The sequence below is a fragment of the Canis lupus genome, chromosome 7 (assembly GCF_048164855.1).
Source record: "Canis lupus baileyi chromosome 7, mCanLup2.hap1, whole genome shotgun sequence".
NCBI classification, from domain to species: domain Eukaryota; kingdom Metazoa; phylum Chordata; class Mammalia; order Carnivora; family Canidae; genus Canis; species Canis lupus.
Genome location: NC_132844.1, coordinates 7927620 through 7940850, shown reverse-complemented (window position 1 = coordinate 7940850; position 13231 = coordinate 7927620). Strand labels below are relative to the sequence as shown.

General features: G+C 37.9%; 1 protein-coding gene across 11 annotated transcripts in view; it reads right to left on the bottom strand.

The window, feature by feature from the left end:
• PDSS2 (decaprenyl diphosphate synthase subunit 2) overlaps nt 1-13231 on the bottom strand; it is a 250590-nt gene that overhangs the window by 225153 nt on the left and 12206 nt on the right. For 2 of the 11 annotated variants that reach the window (XM_072831888.1, XM_072831891.1), the window contains exon 2: nt 6872-6950. The exons of the other annotated variants lie outside the window; for them this stretch is intronic. Coding sequence is in view for 1 of the 2 variants with exons in the window: in XM_072831891.1 (XP_072687992.1) it covers nt 6872-6930 (59 nt within the window). In the remaining variant the exon portion in view is untranslated. The remainder of the gene's footprint in view (nt 1-6871; nt 6951-13231) is intronic. 11 annotated transcript variants of the gene reach the window in all.

Sequence of the window (13231 nt, the reverse complement as noted above, 5' to 3'; positions counted from 1 at the left end):
TCCTAAAGCTAATATATTTTAATACTGTATATTATATATAGCCAAAATTTTCTCCAACATTCTGATCACTCACTAGTGCATTGCATAGCCTCATCATAAGGAATTTTATATTGCTCTTCTCGGTATCTTCAAGAAGGGTGAATGCCAGGCCTGTGAAGATTTCAAAATTGAAAGACTCAACAGCATCTAATAAGCTATCCCTAACAAATGTTATAGCTAGGAAAAGTTGCCCCACCTAATTTTAATCAATCCTGGTACAATTAAAGCACATTTATTTTTCTTTCTCTGTCTTTGGGAAGAGTTGATCACAATCTCCAACAATGATGTTTTATACTATGAAGAATAATATGAAAAATAAATACCATGATCTAATTAACATAATGATTCAAGCAAAGGTGAAGAAAAAGGCAAAGTCCTCTGGTTAGGAAAGGTTTTACTCCATTCAATTAAATTCTGTAAGTACTTATTGAAGGCTTTCTATGTGTCAAGTATATGCTGGGCAACAGGAATATAAAGACAAAGCCACTTCAAGAAGATTACAGTCTTAGAAACACTTATATTGAAATCAGAGATCCCAAATAAAAGATCCAAATAAGCCAATTAATCCATGAAGTGGTCAGCTGCAACTGATGCATCTCAAATGGTGAACTGAAGAACATATGCCCAATCTTTTTTCTCCCAGCTTTATTCAGGAATAATTGGCAAATATACTTGTATATATTTAAAGTGTACTACATATGCTCACTCTAAAGGAAGCAGCCACCACTTGACAACAGCTCATCAAGACCATGGTGAATGAAAGCTCAATGATGTCACATTTTCTGATTTTTCGAAGAGACAAAAAACTGGAGGAATGAGCAATTTAAACTGAAGAAATCACAGAATACTTACCAAAAAGGCTAATATTTGAGTAGAGCCTGAGTTAAGCAATGTTTACCAGGTACGAATGTAGATGGTTTACTTCCCGTGGCGGGTAGAAAGTGTGGCAGGAGTGACTAGAAAGGAAGGAAAGGATGTTTTGCCACGCACAGGCCAAACTGTTTCTGACAGAACATGGGAAGCTACTGAAGAGTCTGTGACACTATATCATAGAAGGTTGGAATTTATCTATCTGCAGGAAACTTACCAACCTGCTATTCAGTGAGATTTCAAGATTTGATAGGCCTATGAAGAGCCAAGCACCTTGCTTATAATCCCTTAAAACTAGACTGGGCATCATCATATCTAAACATTTGTCTTGGGCAGCCCGGGTGGCTCAGCGGTTTAGCGCCGGCTTCAGCTCAGGGCCTGATCCTGGAGACCTGGGATCGAGTCCCACGTCGGGCTCTCTGCACGGAGCCTGCTTCTCCCTCTGCCTGTGTCTCTACCTCTCTCTCGCGTGTCTCTCATGAATGAATAAATAAAATCTTTAAAAAAATTTTTTTTGCCTTTAGCCTTTAACTACTGGGACATCTAAGTGGTCCCATGGTTCCAGGTGCAGCAATGCCTGCTTAAACAAACAGCAGCCAATTTCCCACGGAGAGGCATATACCAGAGAGTTTTAGGAGATCTACAACTCCCAGATCTACAATCCCCCTCTAATCTTGGCAAGGGTAAAAAAGTGATAGCACCTTATTCATTACTAGGATGACTTAGAGATTAAAAAAACCTCTTGACAGATACTACTGTTACCCAACTAAAAGACCCTCAGCTCCCTATTTTCTACTTTGTCTGGGTTTATAACCTATCCACAGCAGCCAATTATACTCATATTTTGAACTCCTTAATGCTAAGCCAACTTCAAGACTTCTAAAATTTAATTCAGGGCTACATGTTAACGAGCAACCACTACTTTCTTCATACTCCTAACCCATTAGTCAATCCCATTTTACTTGCAATTTATAAATGAAAATATAATAAACTAATGCAAAATTAATCTATATTTTGCTTCAGAAGGATGTTTATTTTTGCAAGGATATTTCCTATTCTCCATTTGGGAAGAGAAATAAAACTATGTTGTCACCTAGGTCTTTCACTCAATATTCACAAGATAGGTATTATTATTCCCATTTTTGCTGATGAGAAAACAAAGTCCGAGTATTTAACATGCCCAAACAGCAGCTAGTAAATGACATAAGCCAGGACTGAATCCAGGTCAGTCATCTTCCAAAACTCTTTTTCCACTATACCACACAGCTTCAACTGCTACTATTTCTCATGTAACAGTTATAATACTCCATCTCTACCTTATATTTATATTTATACAGTGCAGCATATCTTTCAAACTTTTTTTCCTAAGATGACCAAGTAAATGCAGGAGTACTTTCAAGCTTACATTAAAATTCTAAGGCCAAGGGACGCCTGGGTACACAATTGGTTAAGCATCCAACTCTTGGTGTCTGGCTCAGGTCATGATCTCAGCTCAGGGTCCTGGGATCAAGCCCCATGTCAGACTCTATGCTCAGCACAGAAGCTGCTTGAGGTTCTCCCTCTCTCCCCCTCTACCCCTCCTGCTTATGCTTTCTCTCTCTAAAATAAATCTTAAACAATAAATAAATAAAATGGCTTCATTAAAAAAAATTCTGGGGTACCTGGGCAGCTCAGTCAGTTAAGCATCTGCCTTTGGCTCAAGTTATGATCCCAGGGTCCTGGGATTGAGCCCCACATCGGGCTCCCTGCTCAGCAGAGAGCCTGCTTCTCCTTCTCCCTCTGCTGTTCCTTCTGCTTGTGCTCTCTGGCATGTGCACTCGCTCACTCTCTCTCTCCGTTAAACAAATAAATAAAATCTTCAAAAAATAAGGCCAGGACTACCAATTTCTCAGATGTTCATTTCTGGAGCTCCTTTCTACATACTCATAAAATTGTATCATGCATACTCTATTGTCACTCTTATGTTTAATCATGGGTACTACAGAACAAAAAGTATGTGAGAAAATATATAATACTTCAAAATAATACTTTTTTACTACATAAAAAAGCTTTTAATAAAGGCTTTGTATATACTATTAGTCCTGTGAAAATAAATGACATTCCTTTTAAATATACAGCAACATAAAAGAGAGTCATGAGAGAAATGGTGAAGCAGATTTGTGAAACCATTTCTATTTTGAGGATAAAATAAACTTCATTTACTTGTTGATATTTAACAATTTAAGATATAGAAAGCACCTGTAACAAAGCCCCTGTAACTACTGAATGTTATACAGAGTATGTTCTTGCAAACTACCAATGTTTGAAAAATTTCAAAACACCACTGTTAAGTTTTTAGAATATGGTATAATTCTTATTAGACCTATCTCTTGCCTCACAATTCTGGAAATAAAACCAATTCCTTTTGCTTAAAAAAAATATTTGGAGCAAATGAAATAAACCTTCCATGGAGATTCCAAAGGAATGGTAATTTTTAAAACTATTTTTAAATATTTGTTAAAATGAAGTTTCAGTATACAAAAATAGAAAAAAAATGAAAGGCTTTGAGTAGGCTTTAGTGAGTCATAGGAAGAAAAGCAAATGCAGCTGCACTCTATAAGCTAAAAATTTGTATCCAGAACTTCAAATAAGTATTAAATCAGAAACAACTATCTGAATGGTTAACATCTAGTGCCCATTTAAAAAACCTACTCCAAAGCAGCTATTTTTAGAAAAGCATTCATTAAACTCTTCAAACCACAAACACAGATGAACACTTTTTGGTAACTAAAGGGCCTCAAAGGTGTTAAACACACACACATACACACATAAAAATTCTGACTCCTTTAGAAGAATAAAGGGATAATTATAGAATACAACAGTATTGATGAAAAGCAGTTGGCAATATAGTGGTAATGAGCAAAATGACAAGAGAGAGAATGTGGGTATCTGAATCCTAATTCATTAGAATTTAAGCACAGGGCAGCCCGGGTGGCTCAGCGATTTAGCGCTGCCTTCAGCCCAGGGCCTGATCCTGGAGACGGGATTGCGTCCCACATCAGGCTCCCTGCATGGAGCCTGCTTCTCCCTCTGCCTGTGTCTCTGCCTCTCTCTCTTTCTCTCTCTCTCTCATGAATAAATAAATAAAATCTTAAAAAAAAAAAAAAAAGAAAAGAATTTAAGCACAAAGATTTAAGTATGATAGCACTTCAAAATCTATGATCCGGGGCTCAGTGGTTGAGGATCTGCCTTTGGCTCAGGTTGTGATCCCAGAGTTCCAGGATTGCATCCCGCCATCAGGCTCCCTGCAGAGAGCCTGCTTCTCCCTCTGCCTATGTCTCTGCTTCTCATAAATAAACAAATAAATAACGTCTTCTAAAACAAACAAAAAAAAACAAAAAAAAAATCTATGATCAATTTATCCTTATTAACTGGGCCCAGAAATAGCACAGACTAGTGAGTATTCCTCATCCTTGAGTAATACACGGAACATTTTTAAAGGATAAAAATCCAGTCATCCATAATTGCCTTAAATGATTTGTATTTATTAAAATATTATTTAAATATGTATAAGGATAAAAATTACAAATACTGTATGGTTATAATTCTTATACAACTAAAATAAACAAAATTACAAATTGAGTACAAAATTTAATCAAATTGTCATTAATTTACTATGACAGATGATAGTACTTGACCAAAATTAAGTTGCTATTCCCAATATGAAAATGATTCTAATTGTCCTGATAGGTTCTTTGGAAAAAGGGAAGTCCACTGTAAAAATGTTATTTTCTCACCACTTTTCTCTATTCAAACTATAAGCTTTCATCCATATACTGCTCTTGCTGTGTCTCCACACTGGGCCCAGAAGATTCTCCTTTCACTCTTGACACCAGGAAAAGACTGGTGAGAGGCACAAGACAATCTTGCTAGGCTAAGAGCCTTGAATGGCTCTTGCGAGGGCTAAGGATTTGGGTGGGAGGAACTACAATTGACATGGACTCCCTAAACTCACAAAGTATGGGAGGAACTCAGAGAAGGCTGGGTGAGTGTAGGTGGTAGTGGTTCAGTACCAGAAGCAAAGTGGACATGGTGATCCTAACAGGCAGTGAGGTAATATTAGATAATCTCAGGCTTTGATAGGCAGAAATCCCTGTCTATATTTAACCAATCAGACCCATGAATTCAAATTAACAGCCATCCCATTAAGATCTGTTTTGATTTAGGGATGCCTGGGTGGCTCAGCAGTTGAGCATCTGCCTTAGGCTCAGGGCATGATCCCAGGTCCGGGAATCTAGTCTCACATCAGGCTCCCTGCAAGGAGCCTGCTTCTCTCTCTGCCTAGGTCTCTGTCTCTGTCTCTCTCATGAATAAATAAATAAATAAATATTTTTAAAAAAACTAAACACAAGCAAGCAACTCTGTATCTAGTGAACAGAGATCCATCTGAGGCACTGCAGTGGAGTCATGGCCTCTAACTCAAATCCCACAGTTCTTGAATGAATTGGAGGTCAATTCCCTTATGGAAGATTTTTTTCTCCCAAATGGATCTCTAGCCATTTATCTAGGTAACCATAGGCCAGTGAAAGGGAAAATACCCAATGCCCTTGAGGATTAATACCTACTGGCTTTGAGCTACATTAATTCTTAAGAATTAGGAAATAGCACTGGTCCACAGGATAGACCAACAACTTATGAGTCACGCAGAGAGGTGGAGCTCTAACTTAGCCTCTTCTCACAGCTGTCATTATGAAACCCAAACATCCTACTTTTCTTTTTTTTTTTATATGTATTTTAGTTTTATTATTGTTTCTATTTTATGTTTCTATTTCTTAATTATTTTGTCACACTTTGAATGTATGCTATTACATTTTTTCTGGAATAAGATACATTACGACAAAACTAGTAAATGAAAATTTTAAAGCTGCCTAGAATGTTGCTTCCCTCCTTCATTTTTCTCAGTCCTATTCTTTTCTTTAATAAATTTATTTTTTATTGGTGTTCAATTTGCCAACATATAGAATAACACCCAGTGCTCACCCCATCAAGTGCCCCTCTCAGTGCCCGTCACCCAGTCACTCCCACCCCCCGCCCACCTCCCTTTCTACCACCCTTTGTTTCCCAGAGTTAGGAGTCTCTCATGTTCTGTCTCCCTTTCTGATATTTCCCACTCATTTTTTCTTCATCCTACTTTTCTGATATTCCCACAAACTGACAGACTGTCACCATGGCTCCCTGGCTCAGAAGGAAGGAATAGTACACTAAAAAGTACAAAGCAGAAGCTGAATGAATTTCATCTCCTTACCAAAATCACTGCATTTGTAGGGGAAATTTCTAAAATTTCTAAAGTGAGATGTTGATATGAGACAAAGGGGTAATAGGTTCCCTGTGGGGCACACCTTGCTTGAATAGCAGGTATACACACCGCCCTCCTTGTCCACAACTTTATTACTGTATAGACAAGCCAAAAGATGCCTCCACCTACAATAATGTTGTGTTGAACCTATAAGAAGCCCCAGTCGATATACCACAGCTTCCCCACAGTTTTAGCAACTGAAATAATTATTTCCTTTAGAGTAAAAGCTCCTGGCTCACTACAAGACCAGTGGAAACTGAATAGAACAACATTATATGACCATGCAATCCAGTAGCTCATTAAGTACTACCGGACACATTTAATTCTAAATTCCAGCAGGCCAGGTACAAAACAGGTACAGGCCCAAATGGGATCTGAAGGCACAATTATGTTGCGTGTCAGATCATTTACACTCCCTAAGAGTGTACTGTACCGTGCTGCATGCCACCTACCCCTCAAGCTGTACCTATGGCTTCATGAGGAGTACTCTGTGGCCCCTGAGCTCAGGATTAAAGGAGGTGTCCTGCCTAGAACCTAATTTTCCTTTGTCTCATAACATTCCACTTTCTTTTAAGGAAATTCCTTTCATTCTGTGAGGTTTGAGTTGGTATGAAATATACTAGTTACCTGCTAACCGACCAAAGGAGTAACCAAAGACCCAGGCAGGGCTGCTCACAGTACACCATTTGCCAGTTAAGGAACTGACCTAAAATGTTAGAAGATGAAAGAAAAGTCAAATTAATCCTCCCTCATAGGAATTTGAGCTTTGAGGACCCATATAAGGATAAAAGGCAGCCAGAGCCAAAACTTCCTGACAACAGTGCTATACTACAGGGAAATTGTCCTTAAGTTTGTCCTTCTGACAACCCTTAGAGCTTTCCCAGTTTCCATTCTTCCTAAGGCCTGATTTTTTAACTTCCCCTTTGAAACTGTGATCTACCTAATGTCCTTCCAATAAATCTCTTATATTTGCTTAAGTAATCCAAAATCAATTTCTTTCTTTGCAACCGAACAACACGGATATTGTTCTATTCTCCCTTTCTAAAAGATCATACAACCCTATGGCTTCAAATCTTACCTTCCAACTCTAGCTCATACCTACTTCCATTAGGAGCACTGGACCCATTCTAACTGCATTTTGGACACCTCCACATGCCACAAACACTGCAAGTTCAATAATCTACAGAATTTCCCCCTAAACTCTGTATCCAAACATGCTTCTCCTCCTATGCCCTCTATCAATTAACGGTACCTCAGCATACTCAGTTACTCAGCTTACTTCAATTCTGTTCTCTCACTCTCAAAATTAAGTCTTGTCAACTCCACTTTGCAAATGTACCTTAAATCCATTTTTTATAATTCATCTCCACCATCACTGCCCAAGTTCATGCCCCATCCTTATCATTCCTTTATCACCAAGAACGTCTTCTCAATTTTCAATATTAAAAAAAAAAAATGTTTTTGGGCAGCCTGGGTGGCTCAGAGGTTTAGTGCTGCCTTCAGCCCAAGGCGTGGTCCTGGAGACCTGGGATCAAGTCCCACGTCAGGTTCCCTACATGGAGCCTGGTTCTCCCTCTGCCTGTGTCTCTGCCTCTCTCTCCCTCTGTGTGTGTCTCTCATGAATAAATAAATAAAATCTTTAAAAAAAAATGTTTTCAATATTTAACTCAAGTCATTTTATTGGGCATTCTCTTGACTCATTAGCTCCCTGCCTAGTGGACCCCTATATTTACTTTGTGTTTTCATTTTGCTTGAAAACAATTTTTGTCCAACATGTATAACATTTTATTACACTTATTGTTTTAAGCATCTATTTCCCTTATTTGAATATAAATTTTGGTAAGGGGTGGGGGAGATGCATTTCAGTGCCTCGTGTTCTTTGAATCCCCAGTACAAAGCACAGTACCTGGCCACTAGGGGACACACTTGACCAGCTACTGAAAGAAGAAATGAATGGAAGAATGAAACTGGACCCCTATCTTAACACCATTCACAAAAATTATCTTGAAGCAAATTAAAGACTTATATGCAAGACCTGAAACTGCGGAAGAAAATAAGGGAAAATCTTCTTGATATTGACCTTAGCAATGATTTGTTGAATATGACACTAAAAACAAAGGCAACAAACAAATAAATAAGACTACATCAAACTAAAAGCTTCTGTATAGCAAAGGAAACTTTGCTTCCTTCACTTCACACCTGACTTTTGCCGAAAGACAAGAAATAACAAGTGTTGGCGAGGATGATGAAAAAAGGAAACTCTTGTGCACTGTTGGTGGCAATGTAAATTAGTACAGCCATTATGGAAAACAATATGGAGGGTCCTGAAAAAATAAAGAATAGAACTGTCACATGATCCAGAAATCCCACTTATAGGTATTTATCTGAAGGAAATGAAAACACTGTCTTGAAGTGATATCTACACCATGTTTAGCATTATTCATGACAGCCAAGATACAGAAACAACTTAAGTGTTCATCAGTTGATAAATGATAATGAATGTGACATACAAATATGACACACACAAGAATATTATTCAGCCAAGAGAAAGAAGGAAATCCTGCCATTTGCAAAAACATGGATGAACCCAGAGGATATTACGCTAAACAAAATAAAAGATAAATACTGTATGATCTCATTTATACGTGGAATCTGAAAAAAAAATGGGGGCGGGGAGAAGATCAAACTCAACCCATAGAAAAAAACAGTAGAATGACAGTTACCAGGTACTGGGCGGGGGGGAATGGGGAAATACTGGTCAAAGGGTATAAGCTTTCAATTATAAGAAGTACTGAAGATCTAATGTATAGCATGATGACTATAGTTAATAACACTTTATTGTATACTTGAAACCTATTATGAGAGTAGATCATAAGCATTCTCACCACACACAAAGGTAACTATGTGAGGTGATCATTTCAAAATGTATACATACGTTAAATAATCGTGTTGTACACTTTCAATATATATTTGACAATTCACCTCAATAAAGGTGGGCGGGGGGGGGGGGGATGAATGGATTATTAGCAACCTTCTGCCAGGTATTCCTGCCTCCAGTTTTTCTTTTCTGAAACCCAAAAACTTCACAGCTGCACAAGTCAGCTTTCAAAAGACAAATCAAGTCTCTTCCTACTTAACCTTGGTGGTCTCCACGGGCCTCATAATAAAATTAGATCTTAACACTACATAACAAAGCTCCTCAAAATCTAGCTACAACTTTCCCTTTCTCTTAAACAACTTTAATTCATAACAGCTTTAGCCACAGTAGCCAAAAGCTAGCCAAAAGCTTCATTTAAGGTGAACAGATAAACAAATTGCTTTATATCCATGCAAAGGAAAACCCTATGGTAATAAAAATGACACATTTAATAACATTTACTAACAATAAAACTGTCCACTTCAAACGTACAGTAAAATGTTTTGCCAAATGTATATATCTGTGTAATTACTGCTACAATAAAGATAGGATACATTCCTAGTACCCTCAAGTTTCCGTTATTCCCCTTAAGGCACCAAGCAGACAACCAAACTGGATGCTTCCTGTCACTATAATTTTACTTATCCTAGATTTTTCATGTAAATGAAATCATATAGTATTATTCCTTTGTATCTGGCTTCTTTCACTCAGCCATAGTGTTCTTGAGATCCATCCATGTTGGAATCAATCATTAATCCATTCACTTTTCTTTCTGAAGGATATTCCATTAACCTTAGACATCTGGATTGTTCCCAGTTTATGGTTACAGTAAATAAAACTGCTCTGAATAACTGTGTTAAAAATCCCAGGATCCCTGAGTGGCTCAGCGGTTTAGCACCTGCCTTGGGCTCAGAGCGTGATCCTGGGGTCCCGGGATCGAGTCCCACATCGGGCTCCCCACATGGAGCCTGCTTTTCCCTCTGCCTGTCTCTGCCCCTCTCTCTCTGTGTCTCTAATGAATGGATAGATAAAATCGAAAGAAAGAAGAAAGAAGAAGAAAGAAAAAGAAAGAAAGAAAGAAAGAAAGAAAGAAAGAAAGAAAGAAAGAAAGAAAGAAAGAAGAGAAAGAAAAGAAAAAAAGAAAGAAAAGAAAAGAAAAGAGAAGAAAAACTCTGCACATTTGTTTCCATTCTTTATCATTTCAATACCCAGGAGTGGGATTGCTGGATTATAAGGTAAATGATATGCTTAACTTTTTAAAAAATGACTAAATAGTTCTTCAAAGTGGTTGTACCATTTTATAGTCTCAGCAGTTTAGGATAGCTCCAGCTGCTCCACATTCTCACCACATTTATTATCGTCAGACTCCCTAAAGTTAGCTTTGATCATTTGTATGCAGTTACATCTCATTCTGGTTTTACTTTGCATTTCCAGGTGACTAATGATGTTGAGAATGTATTCACGTACTAATTGGCTAGGTAACTTCTTTTGTAAAATGTCCAAATCTTTTCCAATTATTGAATTGGTTGTCTTCTTGAGTTGTAAGACTCCTTTTAGCCCTTTGTTAGACATGTACATATTTCCTCCCACTCTGTGGCTTTTCTTTTCTTTAAGATTTGAGAGAGCAAGAGCGCACAAGAGCAAGAGGGGCAGAGGGAGAGATCCTTCAAGCAGACTCCACACTGAGTGTGGAGCCCAAGGAGGGGCCGGATCCCACAGCCCATGAGATCATGACATGAGCTGAAACCCGGCTTGACGCTCACCAACTAAGCCACCCAAGTGCCCCACTGCCATTTTATTTGCTTAATAGCATTTTTTAAAAGTGGTTTTAAATTTCTATGAACTCTAGTTTTTCTTTCAGAATTATTTTTCACACTTCATGCTTTCTAAAAATTCTCTGCTTACGTCAAAGTCACAATATTTCCCCTGTGTTTTCATTTAGAATTTTCATAGTTTGGTTTTCATGTTTAGGTAGAAGATCCATTTCAAGGTCATTGTTCTTTATGGCATTAGGCTTCCCCCCAGCATTTGTTGAAAATACTATCCTTTCTCCACTGAACTGCCTTGCTACTAACTTTGTCATTTTTAAAAACCATTACACATATGGGTCCATTTCTAAACTGTATTCACTCATAGTGACATATATGCCTGTCTGCATACCAATCCCTCACAGTCTTGCTTATGTAGCTATCCAGGAAGTTTTGAAATCATCTAATGCTACCATTACAGGGTTATTTTTCAAAATTGTTTTAGCTATTGTGGATCCTTGCAATCATAGATTAATATTAGGATCAGCTTATCAATTTTGACAAAAAAATCATCTGCAGAAATTTTTATTGGGATTATGCTAAATGTATCGATGAATTTGGAAGAAACCACATTTTAATAATAACACTTCAATCCATAAGCAGGGTATATTTAGGTCATCTTTGATTTCCTCATCAGTGTTTTATACCTCTCAATGTTACAGACTGCATATATATTTTCCAACTGTTCATTGCTGATATAAGGAAATACAATTGGTTAGTATATTTTGACATTAAATGCTTTATATTTTTGCTATGTTCACATACCAGTTCTAACAGCTTTTTTTTGTAAATTCTTAGGGGCTTCCTAGCATGTCATGTTATTTACTAATATAGACTTGCTTTTCTTTTCTATTTATTTTTTATTTTTTAAATTTATGATAGTCACACAGAGAGAGAGAGAGAGGCAGAGACACAGGCAGAGGGAGAAGCAGGCTCCATGCACCGGGAGCCCGGCAAGGGATTCGATCCCGGGTCTCCAGGATCACGCCCTGGGCCAAAGGCAGGCGCTAAACCGCTGCACCACGCAGGGATCCCTTGCTTTTCTTTTCTAATCCAGTATGTCTTTAATTTATTTTTCTTGACTGGCTAGAACTTTTGGTAAACTTTTGAACAGAAAGGGTAAGGAGAATATCCTTCTCTTGAATCCTGTCCTAGAAAGTATTTTTTCACTATTAAGAAAATTAGCCATATGGGGATCCCTGGGTGGCTCAGAGGTTTAGCGCTGCCTTTGGCCCAGGGCTTGATCCTGGGGTCCCGGGATCCAGTCCTGCATCGGGCTCCCTGCATGGAGCCTGCTTCTCCCTCTGCCTGTGTCTCTGCCTCTCTCTCTCTCTCTCTCTCTCTCTCTCTGTGTCTCATCAATAAATAAATAAAAAATCTTAAAAAAAAAAAAAGAATATTAGCCATAATTTTTCATGGAGCCTCTATATCATATTGAAAAGAGTACTTATTTTTATGTCTTCAGTTCACTTACCTTTTCTTCTGAAGGGTCTAATATGCTGTTGAGCCAATCCAGATAATTTTTCCTTTTATATATTGGATTTTCAGTTACAGATATTACATTTGATATATTTTTTCTACCACTTTTATCATTATTCATGTTTTCTTTTAAATACTTGAGCATATTTATAATAAGCCTTGTCTGCTGATTTCATCACCTTTGTCTTAAGGATCTGTTTCTACTGACTGGTTTTTCTCCTGGTATGTGTCATATTTTCCTGTTTCTTGAAATGTCCTGTAATTTTTAATTGGATGTTGGGTACTGTTATATTGTGTTGTTAAGTATCTGGATTTTATAGTCTTCCTTTTAAGAGTTTTGGTGTGCTCTGGCTGGCAGTTCAACTACTTTTGGGTTGGCCTGATCTTTTTAAAACTTCTGGTAAGTTTTGTTAGAGAAGTTCTAGAGCAGGCTGCACTCTAAAGCTGGTTTATCCTTATTGCTAAGGCATAATTTTCAGGGGTCTCCATTGAATGCCTGACTGTTCAACAAAGTCTTTCCAAAGTGTCCAGTTAGAACTCAAATGTCTCCCAGTTCTGTGAGAACTCAGAGAATTGTACAGCTTATAGCTCCTCAGCCTCATGGAGTTTCATCCTATGCATTTGCTGCTTATACTTCAACAAAAGACTCAGGTGGGCCCCTCATATTTCCGGAGGCTTTCTCTGTATACTTCCTCCTCTTCTCTATTCTGCCCCATAATTTCCAGTTGCCTCCATTTCCCCAAAATCTGATCTGTCTCAAACTCAACAATACCACCATCCTCT